The 23974-nt window shown below is 56.5% G+C and overlaps 1 protein-coding gene across 3 annotated transcripts in view; it reads right to left on the bottom strand.

The window, feature by feature from the left end:
* The window catches only part of DENND6B (DENN domain containing 6B), a 42907-nt gene extending 19262 nt beyond the window's left edge, over positions 1-23645 (bottom strand). For 2 of the 3 annotated variants that reach the window (XR_015772494.1, XM_088055197.1), the window contains exons 1-10: positions 23505-23645; positions 16016-16054; positions 15896-15938; positions 13771-13883; positions 10974-11054; positions 8043-8148; positions 4303-4382; positions 4124-4186; positions 2278-2333; positions 874-996 (exon numbers count right to left, since the gene is read on the bottom strand). Coding sequence is in view for 2 of the 3 variants with exons in the window: in XM_088055197.1 (XP_087911323.1) it covers positions 874-996; positions 2278-2333; positions 4124-4186; positions 4303-4382; positions 8043-8148; positions 10974-11054; positions 13771-13883; positions 15896-15938; positions 16016-16054; positions 23505-23639 (839 nt within the window). In the remaining variant the exon portion in view is untranslated. Of the gene's footprint in view, positions 1-873; positions 997-2277; positions 2334-4123; positions 4187-4302; positions 4383-8042; positions 8149-10973; positions 11055-13770; positions 13884-15895; positions 15939-16015; positions 16055-16163; positions 16362-23504 lie in introns of those variants that run through there. The other variant, XM_088055198.1, reaches the window with a different exon arrangement.
* Positions 23646-23974: the final 329 nt, after the last annotated feature.

The following is a 23974-nucleotide window of genomic DNA, read 5'->3' on the forward strand; positions in this document are numbered from 1 at the left end:
TATATGGGCAAACCAAACTGAAATCAGAGTTTTCTCTGTGATCTATTTATCTTCAGGGGTAACATGGAATATTTGTAACGCTTCCATGGGCAAACCAAACTGAAATCAGAGTTTTCTCTGTGATCTGTTCATCTTCAGGGGTAACATGGAATATTTGTAAAGCTTCCATGGGCAAACCAAACTGAAATCAGAGTTTGCTGTGGGATCTATTTACCTTCAGGGGTAACATGGAATATTTGTAACGCTTATATGGGCAAACCAAACTGAAATCAGAGTTTTCTCTGTGATCTATTTATCTTCAGAGGTAACATGGAATATTTGTAACGCTTCCATGGCCAAACCAAACTGAAATCAGAGTTTTCTCTGTGATCTATTTATCTTCAGAGGTAACATGGAATATTTGTAACGCTTATATGGCCAAACCAAACTGAAATCAGAGTTTGCTGTGTGATCTATTTATCTTCAGAGGTAACATGGAATATTTGTAACGCTTCCATGGGCAAACCAAACCGAAATCAGAGTTTGCTGTGGGATCTATTTATCTTCAGAGGTAACATGGAATATTTGTAACGCTTCCATGGGCAAACCAAACTGAAATCAGAGTTTTCTCTGTGATCTGTTCATCTTCAGGGGTAACATGGAATATTTGTAACGCTTCCATGGGCAAACCAAACTGAAATCAGAGTTTGCTGCTGAGGAAAAATAAACTTTCCCTTCTTTTCACCACACCTCGAGCTGTGTCAGTGGGATCTGTTCATCTTCAGGGGTAACATGGAATATTTGTAAAGCTTCCATGGGCAAACCAAACTGAAATCAGAGTTTTCTGCTGGGGTTCCCAGCCCCCCCAGACCCCCCAGCCCCTGCAGGAGTCACCTGGTGAGGGCCAGGACCATCTCTGAGGACACGCTTGGGGACGGTGCCATCACCACCATGGGCTCCCCCAGCAGCATCAGCTCCCACAGCATCTGGATGTGGATCAGCACGGGCTGGAAACATCTGGATACACCGAGGGACAGAGCTCAGGATGGAGCTGAGCTCCCCCAGCCCTGCTCCCCTCCGGGAATTTGGGATCTAGGGTGGGCTTTCAGCATTCCACAGGGAATTCAGGTGTCTCCACCTGGGATGGGAATTCAGGTGTCTCCACCTGGGATGGGAATTCAGCATTCCACAGGGAATTCAGGTGTCTCCACCTGGGATGGGAATTCAGGTGTCTCCACCTGGGATGGACTTTCAGCATTCCACAGGGAATTCAGGTGTCTCCACCTGGGATGGGAATTCAGGTGTCTCCACCTGGGATGGGAATTCAGGTGTCTCCACCTGGGATGGGAATTCAGCATTCCACAGGGAATTCAGGTGTCTCCACCTGGGATGGGAATTCAGTATTCCACAGGGAATTCAGGTGTCTCCACCTGGGATGGACTTTCAGCATTCCACAGGGAATTCAGGTGTCTCCACCTGGGCTTTCACTCATTGCTTTTGTACAAGTTTAAAGGAAATAAATGCTCCAAGCAAAGTGAAGCAATCTGTGACCAGAACTCGTGGAATGGTTTGGGTGGAAGGGAGCTCAGAGCGCCTCCAGTGCCCCCCCTGCCACTCTGGGGCCTCCTCTGGGCTCTCCCCAGCAGCTCCAGGTGTCCCCAGGGCTGGGGCAGCTCTGCAGGTGGGGTCTCACCTGGGCACAGGGGCAGGGTCCCCCCTCCCCTGCGGGATCAGCCCAGCCCTGGGGGGCTCTGGGCCGGCTCAGGTCACCCCCAGCACCCCCAAATCCCTGTCCCAGGGCTGCTCCAGGCTCCTGCCCAGCCTGGATCGATCCCAGGGCTGCCCTGACCCGGGTGCAGCACCCTGGACTTGGCCTTGTTACACCCCAGGAGGTTCATGGGGACAGATGTTGGGGACAGATGTTGTTACACCCCAGGAGGTTCATGGGGACAGATGTTGGGGACAGATGTTGTTACACCCCAGGAGGCTCCCAGGGACAGATGTTGGGGACAGATGTTGTTACACCCCAGGAGGCTCCCAGGGACAGATGTTGCTCTCAGAGTGAGATCAGGACACCCCTGGACACCACAGGATGGAGCCAGGAACGGCACATCCTGCGCTGGATGTGCCTGGGACGCTCCCCTGGGGGATTTTGGGCAGCAGCTGCTCCCCAGCCCCTCCCTCAGCTCAAAGCCAGAATCCCAGAGGAGCTCCAGGGACGCAGCAGCGCTGGATTCTGCAGCACCCCGAGTTTTGGGGGGTGCTCCCAGCGGGGAGAGGGGCAGAGGAGCCTCTCACCTGAACAGATCCAGCTCATGAACGCTGGGGAGGACCAGGGGCGCTGGTAACAGGTTCTGGGGGAGGAAGGGAGACAGGAAAAGCTGTCAGCAGCTGGGAGGAGGCTGCAGCTCCAGCTGGAATCGCTGCCCAGCTCCCCCAGGGAACAAGGGGCTCACACCCTGCAGCTCCCCATCCCAAAGCCATCCCAAAGCCATCCCAACCCCATCCCAAACCCATCCCAAACCCATCCCAAACCCATCCCAAACCCATCCCAAACCCATCCCAAACCCATCCCAAACCCATCCATCCTAAACCCATCCTTAACCCACCCCAAACCCATCCCAAACCCATCCCTGTGCCCACAATCCAAGGAAGGTTCCCTTCCCTTCCCTTCCCTTCCCTTCCCCTCCCTTCCCTCCCCTCCCCTCCCCTTCCCGTCCCTTCCCTTCCCTTCCCTTCCCTTCCCTTCCCTTCCCTGAACTTCCCTGAACTTCCCTGAACTTCCCTGAACTTCCCTGAACTTCCCTGAACTTCCCTTCCCTGAACTTCCCTGAACTTCCCTGAACTTCCCTGAACTTCCCTTCCCTGAACTTCCCTGAACTTCCCTGAACTTCCCTTCCCTTCCCTGAACTTCCCTTCCCTGAACTTCCCTTCCCTGAACTTCCCTTCCCTTCCCTTCCCTTCCCTTCCCTTCCCTTCCCTTCCCTTCCCTTCCCTTCCCTTCCCTTCCCTTCCCTTCCCTTCCCTTCCCTTCCCTTCCCTTCCCTTCCCTTCCCTTCCCTTCCCTGAACTTCCCTGAACTTCCCTGAACTTCCCTGAACTTCCCTGAACTTCCCTGAACTTCCCTGAACTTCCCTGAACTTCCCTTCCCTGAACTTCCCTGAACTTCCCTGAACTTCCCTTCCCTGAACTTCCCTTCCCTGAACTTCCCTTCCCTGAACTTCCCTTCCCTGAACTTCCCTGAACTTCCCTTCCCTGAACTTCCCTGAACTTCCCTTCCCTGAACTTCCCTGAACTTCCCTGAACTTCCCTGAACTTCCCTTCCCTGAACTTCCCTGAACTTCCCTGAACTTCCCTGAACTTCCCTGAACTTCCCTTCCCTGAACTTCCCTGAACTTCCCTGAACTTCCCTTCCCGCACCTTCCCAGGAATTCCCAGGAATTCCCAGGAAGGGCAGGGGGTGAAACACCCGCACTGGGTGCAGAGAGCCGGGGGTGATCCAGCTGAGCCTGGAGCTGCACTGCTGGGACCACACGGGTCCCGGGCCACAGGATCCTGGGATTCCCAGGATCCCAGGATTTCCAGGACCCCCAGGATCCCTAGGATTCATCCCCAGGATTCCCAGGATTCCCAGGATCCCCAAAATCCCCAGGATTCCCAGGATTCCCAGGATCCCCAGGATCCCAGGATCCCCAGGATCCCAGGATTCATCCCCAGGATTCCCAGGATCCCCAGCATCCCCAGGATCCCAGGATTCCCAGGATCCATCCCCAGGATTCCCAGGATTCCCAGGATCCCCACAATTCCCAGGATCCCAGGATTCCCAGGATCCATCCCCAGGATTCCCAGGATTCCCAGGATCCCCAGATTCCCAGGATCCCCAGATCCCCAGCATCCCCAGATTCCCAGGATCCCCAGATCCCCAGATTCCCAGGATCCCCAGCATCCATCCCCAGGATTCCCAGGATTCCCAGGATCCCCAGATTCCCAGGATCCCCAGATCCCCAGCATCCCCAGATTCCCAGGATCCCCAGATTCCCAGGATCCCCAGCATCCATCCCCAGAATTCCCAGGATCCCCAGGATCCCAGGATCCATCCCCAGGATCCCCAGGGATCAGCTCCTCCCTCAGGATCCCCTCTCACCTCCTGGTTGCACTGCCTCACCGGGCTGGAGCCGGCCTTGTCCACCCGCGACGGGATCCTCACCTGCACAGGGGGGACAGATTCCTCCAGCACCGATTCCCACGGGAAAAGTTGTGGGAATGTGGGGCTTTTCCCGGGATTTCACCTCCAGGAGGGTGCAATCCCTCCCCTGAGGGTACCTGGATGAGCACTCCCATCACGGGCAGGTTCAGCGTCTGCCCGGGCACCGGCGGCGGCCACTGGTCGATCTCGTTGCACACTGAGGGACACAGGGAAGAGTTTGGGGGAAAATCCAGTTTATCCCGGAATTCCTGATGGGAATTGTTCCCTTTTCCCAGGTTACACTCCCCACCCCTGGCTTGGGGCAAACCCAGCTCATCCCGGAATTCCCAAGGGGAATTGTTCCCTTTTCCCAGGTTACACACCCACCCTGGGCAAACCCAGCTCATCCCGGAATTCCTGATGGGAATTGTTCCCTTTTCCCAGGTTACACACCCACCCTGGGCAAACCCAGCTCATCCCGGAATTCCTGATGGGAATTGTTCCCTATTCCCAGGTTACACACCCACCCTGGCTTGGGGCAAACCCAGCTCATCCCGGAATTCCCGGAATTCCCGATGGGAATTGTTCCCTTTTCCCAGGTTACACACCCACCCTGGGCAAACCCAGCTGATCCCGGAATTCCTGATGGGAATTGTTCCCTTTTCCCAGGTTACACACCCACCCTGGGCAAACCCAGCTCATCCCAGAATTCCCAGAATTCCCGATGGGAATTGTTCCCTTTTCCCAGGTTACACACCCATCCTGGGCAAACCCAGCTCATCCTGGAATTCCTGGAATTCCTGATGGGAATTGTTCCCTTTTCCCAGGTTACACACCCACCCTGGCTTGGGGCAAACCCAGCTCATCCCGGAATTCCCAGAATTCCCGATGGGAATTGTTCCCTATTCCCAGGTTACACACCCATCCTGGGCAAACCCAGCTCATCCCGGAATTCCCGATGGGAATTGTTCCCTATTCCCAGGTTACACACCCATCCTGGGCAAACCCAGCTCATCCCAGAATTCCTGATGGGAATTGTTCCCTATTCCCAGGTTACACACCCACCCTGGGCAAACCCAGCTCATCCTGGAATTCCCGGAATTCCTGATGGGAATTGTTCCCTATTCCCAGGTTACACACCCACCCTGGCTTGGGGCAAACCCAGTTTATCCCGGAATTCCCGATGGGAATTGTTCCCTTTTCCCAGGTTACACACCCATCCTGGGCAAACCCAGCTCATCCCAGAATTCCCGGAATTCCTGATGGGAATTGTTCCCTTTTCCCAGGTTACACACCCACCCTGGGCAAACCCAGCTCATCCCGGAATTCCCGGAATTCCCGATGGGAATTGTTCCCTATTCCCAGGTTACACACTCCCCACCCCTGGGCAAACCCAGCTCATCCCGGAATTCCCGATGGGAATTGTTCCCTATTCCCAGGTTACACACTCACCCTGGGCAAACCCAGCTCATCCCGGAATTCCTGATGGGAATTGTTCCCTATTCCCAGGTTACACACTCCCCACCCCTGGGCAAACCCAGCTCATCCCGGAATTCCTGATGGGAATTGTTCCCTTTTCCCAGGTTACACACCCATCCTGGGCAAACCCAGCTGATCCCGGAATTCCTGGAATTCCTGATGGGAATTGTTCCCTATTCCCAGGTTACACACCCACCCTGGCTTGGGGCAAACCCAGCTCATCCTGGAATTCCCGGAATTCCTGATGGGAATTGTTCCCTTTTCCCAGGTTACACACCCACCCTGGGCACACCCAGCTGATCCCGGAATTCCTGATGGGAATTGTTCCCTATTCCCAGGTTACACACCCATCCTGGGCAAACCCAGCTCATCCCGAAATTCCTGATGGGAATTGTTCCCTTTTCCCAGGTTACACACCCACCCTGGGCAAACCCAGCTCATCCCGGAATTCCCGGAATTCCTGATGGGAATTGTTCCCTATTCCCAGGTTACACACCCACCCTGGGCAAACCCAGCTGATCCCGGAATTCCCAGAATTCCCGATGGGAATTGTTCCCTATTCCCAGGTTACACACCCACCCTGGCTTGGGGCAAACCCAGAGCGGATAAATCAGGATGGAATGAACCAGGTGAAAAAGGCCTGAGGGAGGTGCAGCAGATTCCTGACTTTGGGAATGCTCCCAATTCCCTGGGAACAATTCACATTCCTTGGGAACAATTCACATTCCCTGGGAACAATTCACATTCCCTGGGAACACCCCCATTCCCTGGGAACAGCCCACATCCAGACTGGGAGCTGCCATCCCCTCCTTTACCCCTGGTTTTCCCCTTGGCCCAGCCAGGGAAGGTCATTCCCTGCTGGAATTTTCCAGAATCCCAAGCTGCTCCTGGTTTCCCTGCTGGAATTTTCCAGAATCCCAAGCTGCTCCTGGTCATTCCCTGCTGGAATTTTCCAGAATCCCAAGCTGTTCCTGGTCATTCCCTGCTGGAATTTTCCAGAATCCCAAGCTGCTCCTGGTCATTCCCTGCTGGAATTTTCCAGAATCCCAAGCTGCTCCTGGTCATTCCCTGCTGGAATTTTCCAGAATCCCAAGCTGTTCCTGATTTCCCCTGCTGGAATTTTCCAGAATCCCAAGCTGTTCCTGGTCATTCCCCGCTGGAATTTTCCAGAATCCCAAGCTGCTCCTGGTCATTCCCCGCTGGAATTTTCCAGAATCCCAAGCTGCTCCTGGTCATTCCCCGCTGGAATTTTCCAGAATCCCAAGCTGCTCCTGGTCATTCCCCGCTGGAATTTTCCAGAATCCCAAGCTGCTCCTGGTCATTCCCCGCTGGAATTTTCCAGAATCCCAAGCTGCTCTCCCTTTTCCTGGTCATTCCCCGCTGGAATTTTCCAGAATCCCAAGCTGCTCCTGATTTCCCTGCTGGAATTTTCCAGAATCCCAAGCTGCTCCTGATTTCCCCGCTGGAATTTTCCAGAATCCCAAGCTGCTCCTGGTCATTCCCTGCTGGAATTTTCCAGAATCCCAAGCTGCTCCTGATTTCCCCTGCTGGAATTTTCCAGAATCCCAAGCTGCTCCTGGTCATTCCCCGCTGGAATTTTCCAGAATCCCAAGCTGCTCCTGATTTCCCTGCTGGAATTTTCCAGAATCCCAAGCTGCTCCTGGTCATTCCCCGCTGGAATTTTCCAGAATCCCAAGCTGTTCCTGGTCATTCCCTGCTGGAATTTTCCAGAATCCCAAGCTGCTCCTGGTCATTCCCTGCTGGAATTTTCCAGAATCCCAAGCTGCTCCTGATTTCCCTGCTGGAATTTTCCAGAATCCCAAGCTGTTCCTGATTTCCCCTGCTGGAATTTTCCAGAATCCCAAGCTGCTCCTGGTCATTCCCCGCTGGAATTTTCCAGAATCCCAAGCTGCTCCTGGTCATTCCCCGCTGGAATTTTCCAGAATCCCAAGCTGTTCCTGGTCATTCCCCGCTGGAATTTTCCAGAATCCCAAGCTGCTCCTGGTCATTCCCTGCTGGAATTTTCCAGAATCCCAAGCTGCTCCTGGTCATTCCCCGCTGGAATTTTCCAGAATCCCAAGCTGCTCCTGGTCATTCCCTGCTGGAATTTTCCAGAATCCCAAGCTGCTCCTGGTCATTCCCTGCTGGAATTTTCCAGAATCCCAAGCTGCTCTCCCTTTTCCTGGTAATTCCCCGCTGGAATTTTCCAGAATCCCAAGCTGCTCCTGATTTCCCCTGCTGGAATTTTCCAGAATCCCAAGCTGTTCCTGATTTCCCTGCTGGAATTTTCCAGAATCCCAAGCTGTTCCTGATTTCCCTGCTGGAATTTTCCAGAATCCCAAGCTGCTCCTGGTTTCCCTGCTGGAATTTTCCAGAATCCCAAGGTTTCCCGCCTCACCTGCCTCCAGGCACGGCTCCAGCTTGTCGAAGTACTCCGGAGCGATCAGCTGCAGCAGGCACTGGAACAGCTTCACGTAGGGAAGGCGGGACACGAGCACCAGGGACTGGGAATGGCACATTTGGGATCATTGGGATCATTGGGATCATTGGGATCCTTCCCCTGATCCCAGCAGGGACTGGGAACGGCACATTTGGGATCATTGGGATCATTGGGATCATTGGGATCAGGATCCTTCCCCTGATCCCAGCGGGACACGAGCACCAGGGACTGGGAATGGCACATTTGGGATCACTGGGATCATTGGGATCATTGGGATCATTGGGATCCTTCCCCTGATCCCGGCAGGGACTGGGAATGGCACATTTGGGATCATTGGGATCATTGGGATCCTTCCCCTGATCCCGGCAGGGACTGGGAATGGCCCATTTGGGATCATTGGGATCATTGGGATCATTGGGATCATTGGGATCCTTCCCCTGATCCCAGCGGGACATGAGCACCAGGGACTGGGAATGGCACATTTGGGATCATTGGGATCATTGGGATCATTGGGATCCTTCCCCTGATCCCGGCAGGGACTGGGAATGGCACATTTGGGATCACTGGGATCATTGGGATCAGGATCCTTCCCCTGATCCCAGCAGGGACTGGGAACGGCACATTTGGGATCATTGGGATCATTGGGATCCTTCCCCTGATCCCAGCAGGGACTGGGAATGGCCCATTTGGGATCATTTGGATCACTGGGATCATTGGGATCATTGGGATCATTGGGATCAGGATCCTTCCCCTGATCCCAGCAGGGACTGGGAATGGCACATTTGGGATCATTGGGATCATTGGGATCACTGGGATCATTGGGATCATTGGGATCATTGGGATCCTTCCCCTGATCCCGGCAGGGACTGGGAATGGCACATTTGGGATCACTGGGATCATTGGGATCATTGGGATCATTGGGATCCTTCCCCTGATCCCGGCAGGGACTGGGAATGGCACATTTGGGATCATTGGGATCATTGGGATCCTTCCCCTGATCCCGGCAGGGACTGGGAATGGCACATTTGGGATCATTGGGATCATTGGGATCATTGGGATCATTGGGATCATTGGGATCCTTCCCCTGATCCCGGCAGGGACTGGGAATGGCACATTTGGGATCATTGGGATCATTGGGATCATAGGGATCATTGGGATCCTTCCCCTGATCCCAGCAGGGACTGGGAATGGCACATTTGGGATCACTGGGATCATTGGGATCATTGGGATCCTTCCCCTGATCCCGGCAGGGACTGGGAATGGCACATTTGGGATCATTGGGATCATTGGGATCATTGGGATCCTTCCCCTGATCCCAGCAGGGACTGGGAATGGCACATTTGGGATCACTGGGATCATTGGGATCACTGGGATCATTGGGATCACTGGGATCATTGGGATCAGGATCCTTTCCCCCAATCCCAGCGCTGCCCACGGAGGGCTGGACTGAAAAACCCCGGCACAAAAGCATGGAGAGCTCCCAAGCTTTTTCCAAGCCGGAATTTCTTTGGGATTCTTGCTGCCCACCCGCTCCCCAGCCGGGATTTGGGATTGGAAAGGTGTGGGAGCACGGCCTGGGAAAAGAGCAGCTGGAGAGGGAATAAAAATCTGCTGGGTTCAAAGCTCCCGAAAATCATTTCAGGTGGAGGAGCACAAAGGAGAGACCCCTGAAATGGGAATTGGAGAATTCCTGAAATGGAAAATCAGGGAATGCTGGGGAAGGACAAAGGAACTTGGAATAATGAATCATGTCCAGCCTTTTTTGTTCTAATTGGGGCTTCCTTGTGGAATAAATCCACATAAAATCCCTGTTTTTTACAGCTGTCCCAGCCCAGCCCCACTGGGCTTTCACTGTTACACCATTCTGCTCCATTCCATTAATGAGTGCTTTAATTAGGAGTGCAGGAGTCATTTACACACCTCCTGTCCAACCCCAAACTCGGAATTCAAACCTCATCCAAGCGTGACAATTCCTTCCCTGAGCAATCCCAGGGCTCCAGGGGAAAACTGACGGGTTTGGAGGGGATGGGAACGGGATTTGTGCATCAGCAGGAGCCTCACAGGAGCTCCTGGGGCTGGAGGGGACAAAGATCAGGACAGTGCTGGGACTGAGGTGTCCCCATGGAGCAGGACAGGAGAGGGGACAGCCTCAGGTGGGCCAGGACAGCCTCAGGGTGGGCCAGGACAGGCTCAGGCTGGGCCAGGACAGGCTCAGGATGGGCCAGGACAGGCTCAGGCTGGGCCAGGACAGGCTCAGGATGGGCCAGGACAGGCTCAGGGTGGGCCAGGACAGGCTCAGGATGGGCCAGGACAGGCTCAGGGTGGGCCAGGACAGGCTCAGGATGGGCCAGGACAGGCTCAGGGTGGGCCAGGACAGGCTCAGGGTGGGCCAGGACAGGCTCAGGCTGGGCCAGGACAGGCTCAGGGTGGGCCAGGACAGGCTCAGGGTGGGCCAGGACAGGCTCAGGCTGGGCCAGGACAGGCTCAGGATGGGCCAGGACAGGCTCAGGGTGGGCCAGGACAGCCTCAGGATGGGCCAGGACAGCCTCAGGTAGGCCAGGACAGGCTCAGGGTGGGCCAGGACAGGCTCAGGGTGGGCCAGGACAGGCTCAGGCTGGGCCAGGACAGGCTCAGGATGGGCCAGGACAGGCTCAGGGTGGGCCAGGACAGGCTCAGGGTGGACAGCAGCAGGAATTTCCCCATGGAAAGGGGGTCAGGCCCTGGAAGTGCCCAGGGAGGTTTGCAGTGCCCATCCCTGGAGGTGCCCAGGGAATTCCTGGAGGTGGCACTCAGGGGACAAGGTGGGCATCGGGCACAGCTGGCACTGGATGGGCTGGGAGGGCTTTTCCAGCCCCAGGGATTTTGGGATTCTGGGATTTCAGCACTGACCTTCTGGAAGTAGCCCCTCCTCATGGAGCTGTCCTTGACCTGCCGGAAGTACACGTACCCAAAATAGTGAGCGGCCTCTCGCTGCAGGGACAGGGACAGAGGGACAGAGAAGGACAGAGGGACAGTGAGGAACAGCCCAGCCTCACCATTCCTTCCTACGGCACCCCCTGCTCTGGCACATCCCAGCATCCATCCCAATCCCCCAGGAGAGCTTCCCATGGGGACACAGGGACAGACACAACTGCAGCCAGCCTGGGAGAGCTGGGAATGTTCCCCTGGAGAGGAGAAGGGTCCAGGGAGAGCTTCCAGAACGTTCCAGGGCCTGAAGGGGCTCCAGGAGAGCTGGGAATGTTCCCCTGGAGAGGAGAAGGGTCCAGGGAGAGCTTCCAGAACGTTCCAGGGCCTGAAGGGGCTCCAGGAGAGCTGGGAATGTTCCCCTGGAGAGGAGAAGGGTCCAGGGAGAGCTCAGAGCCCCTGCAGGGCCTGAAGGGGCTCCAGGAGAGCTGCAGAGGGACTGGGACAGGGCTGCAGGGCCAGGAGCCAGGGAATGGCTCCCAGTGCCAGAGGACAGGGCTGGATGTTGGGAATTGGGAATTGGGAATTGCTGGCTGGGCTGGAATTGCCAGAGCAGCTGTGGCTGCCCCTGGATCCCTGGCAGTGGCCAAGGCCAGGCTGGAGCCTGGGACAGGGGGAGGTGTCCCTGCTTCAGTTCCCTCTCCCAAAATAACTGGGGTCTCCCCAATTCAATTCCCTCCCAGTGGAACTGGGGTCTCCATAATTCCACTCCACATCCCAAAATATCTGGGGGTCCCCCTGACTCAACTCAGTTCCCTCTCCCCCGATTCAGTTCAGTTTTTGATCCCCCTGATCCCATTTCCTCTCCCAGCAGTTCCCTGATCCCATTCCCTGATCCCATTCCCTGATCCCATTCCCTGATCCCATTCCCTGATCCCATTCCCTGATCCCATTCCCTTTCCCAGCAGTTCCCTGATCCCATTCCCTGATCCCATTCCCTGATCCCATTCCCTGATCCCATTTCCTCTCCCAGCAGTTCCCTGATCCCATTCCCTGATCCCATTCCCTGATCCCATTCCCTGATCCCATTCCCTTTCCCAGCAGTTCCCTGATCCCATTCCCTGATCCCATTCCCTGATCCCATTCCCTGATCCCATTCCCTGATCCCATTCCCTGATCCCATTCCCTGATCCCATTCCCTCTCCCAGCAGTTCCCTGATCCCATTCCCTGATCCCATTCCCTGATCCCATTCCCTCTCCCAGCAGTTCCCTGATCCCATTCCCTGATCCCATTCCCTGATCCCATTCCCTGATCCCAATTCCCTGATCCCATTCCCTGATCCCATTCCCTGATCCCAATTCCCTGATCCCATTCCCTCTCCCAGCAGTTCCCTGATCCCATTCCCTGATCCCATTCCCTGATCCCATTCCCTGATCCCAATTCCCTGATCCCATTCCCTGATCCCATTCCCTGATCCCATTCCCTGATCCCATTCCCTGATCCCTTTCCCTGATCCCATTCCCTGATCCCATTCCCTGATCCCATTCCCTCTCCCAGCAGTTCCCTGATCCCATTCCCTGATCCCATTCCCTCTCCCAGCAGTTCCCTGATCCCATTCCCTGATCCCATTCCCTGATCCCATTCCCTGATCCCATTCCCTGATCCCATTCCCTGATCCCATTCCCTGATCCCATTCCCTGATCCCAATTCCCTGATCCCATTCCCTGATCCCATTCCCTGATCCCAATTCCCTGATCCCATTCCCTCTCCCAGCAGTTCCCTGATCCCATTCCCTGATCCCAATTCCCTGATCCCATTCCCTGATCCCATTCCCTGATCCCAATTCCCTGATCCCATTCCCTCTCCCAGCAGTTCCCTGATCCCATTCCCTGATCCCATTCCCTGATCCCATTCCCTGATCCCATTCCCTGATCCCATTCCCTGATCCCAATTCCCTGATCCCATTCCCTGATCCCATTCCCTGATCCCAATTCCCTGATCCCATTCCCTCTCCCAGCAGTTCCCTGATCCCATTCCCTGATCCCAATTCCCTGATCCCATTCCCTGATCCCATTCCCTGATCCCATTCCCTGATCCCATTCCCTGATCCCATTCCCTGATCCCATTCCCTGATCCCTTTCCCTGATCCCATTCCCTGATCCCATTCCCTGATCCCTTTCCCTGATCCCATTCCCTGATCCCATTCCCTGATCCCATTCCCTCTCCCAGCAGTTCCCTGATCCCATTCCCTGATCCCATTCCCTGATCCCATTCCCTCTCCCAGCAGTTCCCTGATCCCATTCCCTGATCCCATTCCCTGATCCCGTTCCCTGATCCCGTTCCCTGATCCCATTCCCTGATCCCATTCCCTGATCCCTTTCCCTGATCCCATTCCCTGATCCCATTCCCTCTCCCAGCAGTTCCCTGATCCCATTCCCTGATCCCATTCCCTGATCCCATTCCCTGATCCCATTCCCTGATCCCATTCCCTGATCCCTTTCCCTGATCCCATTCCCTGATCCCATTCCCTGATCCCATTCCCTGATCCCATTCCCTGATCCCATTCCCTGATCCCATTCCCTGATCCCATTCCCTGATCCCATTCCCTCTCCCAGCAGCTCCCTGATCCCGTTCCCTCCCCGGTGAGCACAGAAGGAAATCCCAGCGCTGAATCCTTCCCTTCCCTCTGTCCCCACGGCCAAAGGAGGATTTTCCACAGGGAGCGCACATCCAGGGAATGCTCAGCTCATTCCCCCAGGTGGGAGCAGGGCCAGGACCCACCTGCAGCGTCAGCGGGGCCTCCCGGTTGTACCTGCCGTCATCCTGGAACGGGGAGCTCCGGGAACCCCCGGCCTGGCGCAGCCGGAAGCTGAACTGGGTGTCCCCGAGGCCACCTGGGACAGACACAGCAGGGACGGGGACACAGAGCTGGGAGCAGCTCCAGCAGGACGGGATGGGGCTACGGGAACAGCCAAAACAGGGACAGAGCGGGGAAACCAGAGCAGAGAAATCCCAAAGGGAGGGGAAAGAGAAAGGAAAAAGGAAGGGAAAATGGAAGTGAAACGGGAAGGAAAAGGGAACTCCAGGAAAAAGCTTTTCCCTGGGAGGGTGGCACAGGGTGGCACAGGGTGCCCAGAGCAGCTGGGGCTGCCCCTGGACCCCGGGAATGGCCAAGGAAAGCTTGGAGCAGCCTGGGATGGTGGGATTGGAATGGGGTGGGATTGAAGGTCCCTGGATCCCATCCCAAACCATTCTGGGATTTGGGAGGCTCTGAATCCATCCCGAGGGATTTTTCTGGAAGCTGGGGCTGGAAAAGGGAAGGGAGACCCTTCCTGCAGTGCCGAGATTCCCAGGGAAACCCCTGGATCCCAAAATTCCTTCCTGGAGCGGAGCCGGGGCAGGGCTGGAGAGAGGGAATGGAGGGAATTCCCTGGGAAAGGGGAGATGGGGGTGGGATGTTGGGAATTGGGAATTGGGAATTGCTGGCTGGGCTGGAATTGCCAGAGCAGCTGTGGCTGCCCCTGGATCCCTGGCAGTGGCCAAGGCCAGGCTGGAGCCTGGGGCTGGGAGCAGCCTGGGCCAGTGGGAGGTGTCCCTGCCATGGCAGGGGGGCACTGGGGGGGCTCGGGGGTCCCTTCCATCCCAAACCATCCCGGGATTCCATGGAAGTGCAGAACCCAACCCTCAAAGCCGCGGGGCCTGGCTGGATGAGCAGATTTATTTCTGGTTTGTGATGTATGAACACAGGTCTGGGGACATTTCTGCTGGAAGTGCCTCTCCCCAGCTCCTGCCCCAACCCCAGGGATGTGACAGCCCCATCCCAGGAAATCACCCTCCTGCTCCGGGAATTTCCTTGGAGCACAGGGAAGCTCTGGGAATTTCCTTGGAGCACAGGGAAGCTCTGGGAATTTCCTTGGAGCACAGGGAAGCTCTGGGAATTTCCTTGGAGCACAGGGAAGCTCTGGGAATTTCCTTGGAGCACAGGGAAGCTCTGGGAATTTCCTTGGAGCACAGGGAAGCTCTGGGAATTTCCTTGGAGCACAGGGAAGCTCTGGGAATTTCCTTGGAGCACAGGGAAGCTCTGGGAATTTCCTTGGAGCTCTGGCTCAGCTCTGGAATTTCCTTGGAGCACAGGGAAGCTCTGGCTCAGCTCTGGGAATTTCCTTGGAGCACAGGGAAGCTCTGGGAATTTCCTTGGAGCACAGGGAAGCTCTGGGAATTTCCTTGGAGCACAGGGAAGCTCTGGGAATTTCCTTGGAGCACAGGGAAGCTCTGGGAATTTCCTTGGAGCACAGGGAAGCTCTGGCTCAGCTCTGGGAATTTCCTTGGAGCACAGGGAAGCTCTGGCTCAGCTCTGGAATTTCCTTGGAGCTCTGGCTCAGCTCTGGGAATTTCCTTGGAGCTCTGGCTCAGCTCTGGAATTTCCTTGGAGCACAGGGAAGCTCTGGGAATTTCCTTGGAGCACAGGGAAGCTCTGGGAATTTCCTTGGAGCTCTGGCTCAGCTCTGGAATTTCCTTGGAGCACAGGGAAGCTCTGGGAATTTCCTTGGAGCTCTGGCTCAGCTCTGGAATTTCCTTGGAGCTCTGGCTCAGCTCTGGAATTTCCTTGGAGCACAGGGAGGCTCTGGGAATTTCCTTGGAGCTCTGGCTCAGCTCTGGAATTTCCTTGGAGCACAGGGAAGCTCTGGAATTTCCTTGGAGCACAGGGAAGCTCTGGCTCAGCTCTGGAATTTCCTTGGAGCACAGGGAAGCTCTGGGAATTTCCTTGGAGCTCTGGCTCAGCTCTGGGAATTTCCTTGGAGCACAGGGAAGCTCTGGCTCAGCCCCAGGTGCTCCCTGCAGCCCCCCCAGCCCTGCAGCACCCCAGGGCCCGTTGTCCCCCCAGGGCCACCCCGGTGTCACCCACCTGAGTAGGAGTCAGGGAAGGACAGGTAGCAGATGCTCGTTTTCTGCAAGGAAGGCAGCGGGCAGTGAGAGCCGGGAGAGCGGCTGGGGAGGAGGGACGGGAGGGGATGAAGGTCTTTACCTCCTTCTCGGTGAGCCTGAAGTCGTGGGGATACACCAGCTGTGGAGAGAGCAGAGCCTGTCTGTTGTAGCTGACAGCTTGAAATGTATCTTTTCCCCTCTTTTAGTTGTGATTTCCCCCGCAGCTTCTCTTTCCCCTAACTCTTTACCTGGTGCCAGGTTCTGAAGTTTCTCTCCTCAGCCCCACGGATGGAGTAAAGAGAGGACCCCGCTGGCATTTCCAGCTGCTTGAGGTTTCTTTAGCCCAGGGAAACGCGGGGTTGGGAGAAGAGAGACCCTTCTTTCCAACCCGGGAGTTTGTAACTCTGTTTTTCCCTGTCCCAGAATGACTCTGAGCTGTGGAAGCTGAGAGGATTTGTTTCCCTTCCCTTCCCTTTCTTTCCCCCCTGTGCTGCCAGGAAACCAAGCCCCCCTCTCTGGAGAATACTCCCACACCTCTGTGGGCATTTGGAGAAGTTGGTGTCTGTTATTTCTTATCTTGGCGTGTGTAACCTTGATTTGGAGAAAGTTTGTAAGATGTACTAACTGAGAAAAATAATTGTTTCTCTCTCTGATGTTCCCTCCCTCCGAGAAACCCTGTTAAAAGAGACCCCCAGACCCCAAATCCTTTGTCTCTCATTCTTTGGATTCCCCTTCACAGAAATAAACTGGAATGCAAACCAGAGAGAGAGTCCCCCCCTGATTTCTTTACTCGCTCTATAGACTTGGATTCTTGAAGAAAATCAGTGAAGCCCACAAACATCTGCTGGCTCGAAACCGGAGTGAGGAGAAACCTCATCCCTGAGCCAGGTGGGCCACAGAGTCACCTGTCAGCCCCCCGTGCCTCTCCCTGGCTCCTGGGCAGGTTCAAAGTGCGCTGGACCCGCCTGCAGCTGCGTCTGGGGACAGGCACAAACGCTCCTGGTTTGATTTTCATCTTGAGATGAAATGGATGGGGCTGAATGAGCAGCCCCAAATCCTCTGGGAGCGCTCCAGATGTGCGAACATCTGTCAGGAGCAGGACAGGGCACACGGGAGGAGAGGGTGGAAAGGGAGCTGGAAAAGGAGGGGTGGGTGTGGGGGATGAGGACCCCGAGAGGGCTCAACAGGCTGGGACAGAGAGGAATTCCATCACTGCTGCACCTGCTGACCTTGGGGGGCTTCTCCAGCCTGACTGTGGCTCTCACAATCCATGGAGACCACAGCAGCCACAGCTTCAGGGAATCCCGGGATGGTTTGGGATGGAAGGGACCCCCGAGCCCCCCCAGTGCCCCCCTGCCATGGCAGGGACACCTCCCACTGGCCCAGGCTGCTCCCAGCCCCAGGCTCCAGCCTGGCCTTGGCCACTGCCAGGGATCCAGGGGCAGCCACAGCTGCTCTGGCAATTCCAGCCCAGCCAGCAATTCCCAATTCCCAATTCCCAACATCCAGCCCTGTCCTCTGGCACTGGGAGCCATTCCCTGGCTCCTGGCCCTGCAGCCCTGTCCCAGTCCCTCTGCAGCTCTCCTGGAGCCCCTTCAGGCCCTGCAGGGGCTCTGAGCTCTCCCTGGACCCTTCTCCTCTCCAGGGGAACATTCCCAGCTCTCCTGGAGCCCCTTCAGGCCCTGGAACGTTCTGGAAGCTCTCCCTGGACCCTTCTCCTCTCCAGGGGAACATTCCCAGCTCTCCTGGAGCCCCTTCAGGCCCTGGAACGTTCTGGAAGCTCTCCCTGGACCCTTCTCCTCTCCAGGGGAACATTCCCAGCTCTCCCAGGCTGGATCCCTGGGAACTGAGGGGCTCCAGGCCTGGAGCAGCTCCGGGGTCTCCTCTGGGCTCTCCCCAGCAGCTCCAGGTGTCCCCAGGGCTGGGGCAGCTCTGCAGGTGGGGTCTCACCTGGGCACAGGGTCCCAAGGACGAGGGTCCCACAGTTGCTCTGCTGCCTGGGAAGTGCAGGAATTGCAGCGGAGCAGGGAGGGAGGGGCAGGAGCCGCAGCTCCGATCTCAGCCCCAGCAGCTCTGCTGCTCCAGCCAGGAGCTCCAGGCAGTGCCTGGCCCCTCTCTGGGCTACAAACAGCCCTGGTGGCCCCGAGCCAGGGGCTGGAAGTGCATCCAGCCCTGCCAATTCCCGAGGATCCCTTGGCAGGGCGCTCCAGCCAAATTCCCGATGAGCGGCGCCGAGAGCTGAGCAAGAGCCACGGAAATCCCGAGTCAAAAAACGATCCTGGAGCAGCTCCGGGGCCGGAGCAGCACGGGGAGGGAAGGGATTGGGATTGTCCCAGGGAAAGGGATTGGGATTGTCCCAGGGAAAGGGATTGGGATTGTCCCAGGGAAGGGATTGGGATTGTCCCAGGGGAAAGGGATTGGGATTGTCCCAGGGAAGGGATTGGGATTGTCCCAGGGGAAAGGGATTGGGATTGTCCCAGGGGAAAGGATTGGGATTGTCCCAGGGAAAGGATTGGGATTGTCCCAGGGGAAAGGATTGGGATTGTCCCAAGGGAAGGGATTGGGATTGTCCCAGGGAAAGGATTGGGATTGTCCCAGGGGAAGGGATTGGGATTGTCCCAGGGAAGGGATTGGGATTGTCCCAGGGAAGGGATTGGGATTGTCCCAGGGGAAAGGGATTGGGATTGTCCCAGGGGAAAGGATTGGGATTGTCCCAGGGAAAGGATTGGGATTGTCCCAGGGGGAGGGATTGGGATTGTCCCAGGGGAAGGGATTGGGATTGTCCCAGGGGAAGGGATTGGGATTGTCCCAGGGGAAAGGATTGGGATTGTCCCAAGGGAAGGGATTGGGATTGTCCCAGGGAAAGGGATTGGGATTGTCCCAAGGGAAAGGATTGGGATTGTCCCAGGGGAAGGGATTGGGATTGTCCCAGGGAAAGGATTGGGATTGTCCCACGGAAAGGATTGGGATTGTCCCAGGGAAGGGATTGGGATTGTCCCAGGGAAGGGATTGGGATTGTCCCAGGGGAAGGGATTGGGATTGTCCCAGGGAAGGGATTGGGATTGTCCCAGGGAAAGGGATTTGGATTGTCCCAGGGAAAGGATTGGGATTATCCCAGGGAAGGGATTGGGATGCTGCAGGGAAAGGGATTGGGATTGTCCCAGGGGAAAGGATTGGGATTGTCCCAGGGGAAGGGATTGGGATTGTCCCAGGGGAAGGGATTGGGATTGTCCCAGGGAAAGGATTGGGATTGTCCCAGGGGAAGGGATTGGGATTGTCCCAGGGAAGGGATTGGGATTGTCCCAGGGAAAGGGATTTGGATTGTCCCAGGGAAAGGATTGGGATTATCCCAGGGAAGGGATTGGGATTGTCCCAGGGGAAGGGATTGGGATTGTCCCAGGGAAAGGGATTGGGATTGTCCCAGGGAAAGGATTGGGATTATCCCAGGGAAGGGATTGGGATGCTGCAGGGAAAGGGATTGGGATTGTCCCAGGGGAAAGGATTGGGATTGTCCCAGGGAAAGGATTGGGATTGTCCCAGGGAAGGGATTGGGATTGTCCCAGGGAAAGGGATTGGGATTGTCCCAGGGAAAGGATTGGGATTGTCCCAGGGAAAGGATTGGGATTGTCCAGGGGAAGGGATTGGGATTGTCCCAGGGGAAAGGATTGGGATTGTCCCAGGGAAGGGATTGGGATTGTCCCAGGGGAAAGGATTGGGATGCTGCAGGGAAAGGGATTGGGATTGTCCCAGGGAAGGGATTGGGATTGTCCCAGGGGAAGGGATTGGGATTGTCCCAGGGGAAGGGATTGGGATTGTCCCAAGGGAAAGGATTGGGATTGTCCCAGGGAAAGGATTGGGATTGTCCCAGGGAAAGGATTGGGATTGTCCCAGGGGGAGGGATTGGGATTGTCCCAGGGGGAGGGATTGGGATTGTCCCAGGGGATCCCTTCCCTGCTCCCCTGGTGCTGCATCAGGACCCGGACACGTTCCCGGGGCTGGCACTGGTGAATCCAGGGAATTCCTGGATTAATTCCCAGGGAATCGTGGCCAGGCCGGCACAGCTGACCCTGATCCATCGGGAGCCTGGGAATTCCAGGAGCTGGGCTTTCCCCAACACTCACTGCCCAGCTCACAGCAGGCTGCTGCTTCTCCTGCTGGATTCTGGGGGCTTTCTGCAGGAGAACGGCTGGAAAATCAGGATTTAACCTCCAGGGTTGGAACTGATGATCTCAGGGGTCTTCTCCAACCTCAATCCCCCTGGGATTCCACATCTCTGCTTCCCCTTCACTTCAACTCTTGAAATCACCAAATATCCCAAAGTTCAAAACCTCAAATCCAAGCCAAAAGGAATCCGAGTCACTACAACTTTTCCAAAGCCAAAAAAGAACTTGGGGCGTGAAGAAATCCCTGGGTTCAGACCAAAAGGGCTTCAATCACACCCTGAGGTGTTTATTTGACAATCTGGGGTGGGCAGAAACAGGAATTCCATTTAATTCCAGCCTTGATTTGGGGCTCTGCTTTCCACCAGCTTCTCCACTGTTTGTGGGAGCAGAATTCTGGGATCTCTGGGATCTTCCTCAGAGTCTTTTGAATTTCTGAATGTCTCAGAGCTGAATTTCAGGGACCCTCCAGGTTTGTATCCCCAGAGCCCCCCCAGGCCCCCCCAGCTTCTCCTCTTCCCACACCTCATCCCTGCTCCTTCCCCCTCCCTCTGGAACAGATCCACAATGTTTTTCCACAGGAACTGGGGCTGTGTCATCCCCACCGAGGTGTTCCCTGTTTTCCTAAGCCATTTTTGCCACGTAAGGAATGTTTTCCCACTGAAACTCAGGCAGGCAAAGGGAGAAAAGGGAGAAAAAAGGAGGAAAATTCCTTTCCAGGGATGAACAAACAACATTCCTGCATCCCTCATCCACAAAGGTCCCTCCTCTCAATCCCAGCCAGGTGAGAACCCAGCTCCACACACCAAAACAAAGCACTGAATTTGCCATGCTAATTGTTATCCCAGTATTCCTCCCTTTCTTGGGGCATCTCAGGCCTGGTTTTGCAGGAAAAAGGATCAAACAGGTGAAACTCGGGTCTGGAGGAGATTTTTTTATTCATTTTCATGCTCTGGGGGAAGAAACAATCAAGTACTCAAGGCAAGGGAGCAGCAACGAGGTGGAGTTGGTTCCTCCTGCTTCCCACTCCCTTTGGAAGCTGCAGGATTTAGGCTGGGAAGGCTCAATCCTCTGGGAACCAGAGAAATCTCCCAAAAAAAGGGAGAAGGAAGGAGTGGCTCCCACAATCACACAAGAAATAGGAAGGAATTTGAGGAGCTGCCTCAGGCTCGGAGAAATCCACAATTCCCTGCTGCCTCTCCTCAGAGAAGCCCCTGAGGAGCTCAAATCCCTTAAATTCTCCTTCAGGACCAGCACTGGGATATTCCAGGGGACTGGGAACAACTGCCCAGCCCTTCCCATCCCAATTCCACCCCCAATTCCAGCCCCACAAGGGGCTCAGCTCTGCTCCAACCCAGCCAGGGAACTTCCCTGGGAATCCTGCACGGACACCTCCCTGCCTTGGCTGCTGGGAATTGCTGTCTTTGGAATCCTGGGATGGTTTGGGAGGGAAGGGACCCCCGAGCCCCCCCAGTGCCCCCCTGCCATGGCAGGGACACCTCCCACTGGCCCAGGCTGCTCCCAGCCCCAGGCTCCAGCCTGGCCTTGGCCACTGCCAGGGATCCAGGGGCAGCCACAGCTGCTCTGGCAATTCCAGCCCAGCCAGCAATTCCCAATTCCCAATTCCCAACATCCAGCCCTGTCCTCTGGCACTGGGAGCCATTCCCTGGCTCCTGGCCCTGCAGCCCTGTCCCAGTCCCTCTGCAGCTCTCCTGGAGCCCCTTCAGGCCCTGCAGGGGCTCTGAGCTCTCCCTGGACCCTTCTCCTCTCCAGGGGAACATTCCCAGCTCTCCTGGAGCCCCTTCAGGCTCTGGAACGTTCTGGAAGCTCTCCCTGGACCCTTCTCCTCTCCAGGGGAACATTCCCAGCTCTCCTGGAGCCCCTTCAGGCCCTGGAATGTTCTGGAAGCTCTCCCTGGACCCTTCTCCTCTCCAGGGGAACATTCCCAGCTCTCCTGGATCCCTGGGATGCATCACTCTGGGAAGGTTTTATTCCATGAAGAGGATCCATAAAGGTCTCTTGGATGCTGCTCTGGCCCCTCCCTGCCCTGTGCACCCCACAGAGATCCCCCTCACCCCAAATCTCTGCTCGGACCCCCCTCCCCTCCCTGTTCCCTGCCCCCACTCCAACCCTGATCCCCCTTTCCACACCCCCAGCCGTGATCCCACCTTTCACTCTCCATTCCCAATCCCACCTTTCACTCTCCATTCCCAATCCCACCTTTCACTCTCCATTCCCAATCCCACCTTTCACTCTCCATTCCCAATCCCACCTTTCACTCTCCATTCCCAATCCCACCTTTCACTCTCCATTCCCAATCCCATTTTTCACACACTCCATTCCCAATCCCACCTTTCACTCTCCATTCCCAATCCCACCTTTCACACTCTCCATTCCCAATCCCACCTTTCACTCTCCATTCCCAATCCCACCTTTCACTCTCCATTCCCAATCCCACCTTTCACTCTCCATTCCCATACCGACGTTTGACACGCTCCAGTCCCAATCCCAGCTTTAACGCTCCATTACCAATCCAACCATTCACACTCTCCATTCCCAATCCCACCTTTCACACCATTCCATCCTTTCACTCTCCATTCCCAATCCCACCTTTCACACTCTCCATTCCCAATCCCACCTTTCACACTCCATTCCCAATCCCACCTTTCACTCTCCATTCCCAATCCCACTTTTCACACTCTCCATTCCCAGTCCCTTCTGTCCCCATCCTTAATTCCCTTTTCAGTCTGTTATCCCTGATTCCCTCTCTCCCCATCCCTGATCCCTCCACACCCCCATTCCCTGCCTCCCTGTCCCATCCCATTCCCGGTTCCCTGTCTCCATTCCCTGTTCCCCGATCCCCATTCCTTGTCCTCTCTCATTCCCGGTCTCCATCCCGGATTCCCGATCCCAATTCCCTCTCCCCTCTCATTCCCTGTTCCCTGTCTCCATCCCTGATCCCCATTCCCGATCCCCATCCCCTTCTCCTGCCTCCCTGTCCCGGCTCATTCCCGGTTCCCTGTCTCCATCCCGGATTCCCGATCCCTGTCCCTCTCATTCCCAGTTCCCTGTCTCCATTCCCGATCCCCATTCCCTTCTCCTGCCTCCCTGTCCCATCCCATTCCCGGTTCCCTGTCTCCATCCCGGATTCCCGATCCCTGTCCCTCTCATTCCCGGTTCCCTGTCTCCATCCCGGATTCCCGATCCCTGTCCCTCTCATTCCCAGTTCCCTGTCTCCATCCCGGATTCCTGATTCCCATTCCCTGTCCCCTCGCATTCCCGGTTTTCTGTCTCCATTCCCCATTCCCTCAGTTGGAGGGAATGTCTCGATGGAGAGACATCGCGGCTCCCTCAGAGCCCGTTCCCGCCCCGCTGTTCCCGCGCTGCCTGAGGCGCTGTGTCCCGCTGTCCCGGGGGTTTGTGGCGCACCTCCATGGCCTGGCCGAGCTCCAGATCGAAGGTCACCACACACACGCAGTCGATCCAGGCGGCGAAGCGGCCCCAGGGCAGGGGGGAGGCGGCGGCGCGGCGGGGCCGAGGCCCGGCCCGGCTCAGCGCGTCCATGGCGGCGCCGCCCGCCCCGTCCCGCGTCCCGCGCTGCGCAGCGCCCCCTGGCGGATGGGAGGACCCCGAGCCGCGCAGCGCCCCCTGGCGGATGGGAGGACCCCGAGCCGCACAGCGCCCCCTGGCGGATGGGAGTACCCCGCGCAGCGCCCCCTGGCGGATGGGAGGACCCGAGAGCGCCGCCCGCACCATCGAGACGGGAGCGGGCGCGCAGAGCGGCGCGGGAGGGGCTGTGGAGGTGTCATGGCGGTGTCATGGCGGCGGCGTGAGGGCTCCGCGGGGCTTGGGGGTAGTGAACGCTCGGCGGCTTCACCGCCACGGGCTGTGCCGGCCGG

The sequence above is a fragment of the Pseudopodoces humilis genome, chromosome 5 (assembly GCF_049639895.1).
Source record: "Pseudopodoces humilis isolate 2021_Gansu_Grassland_sample_001 chromosome 5, ASM4963989v1, whole genome shotgun sequence".
NCBI classification, from domain to species: Eukaryota; Metazoa; Chordata; class Aves; order Passeriformes; family Paridae; genus Pseudopodoces; species Pseudopodoces humilis.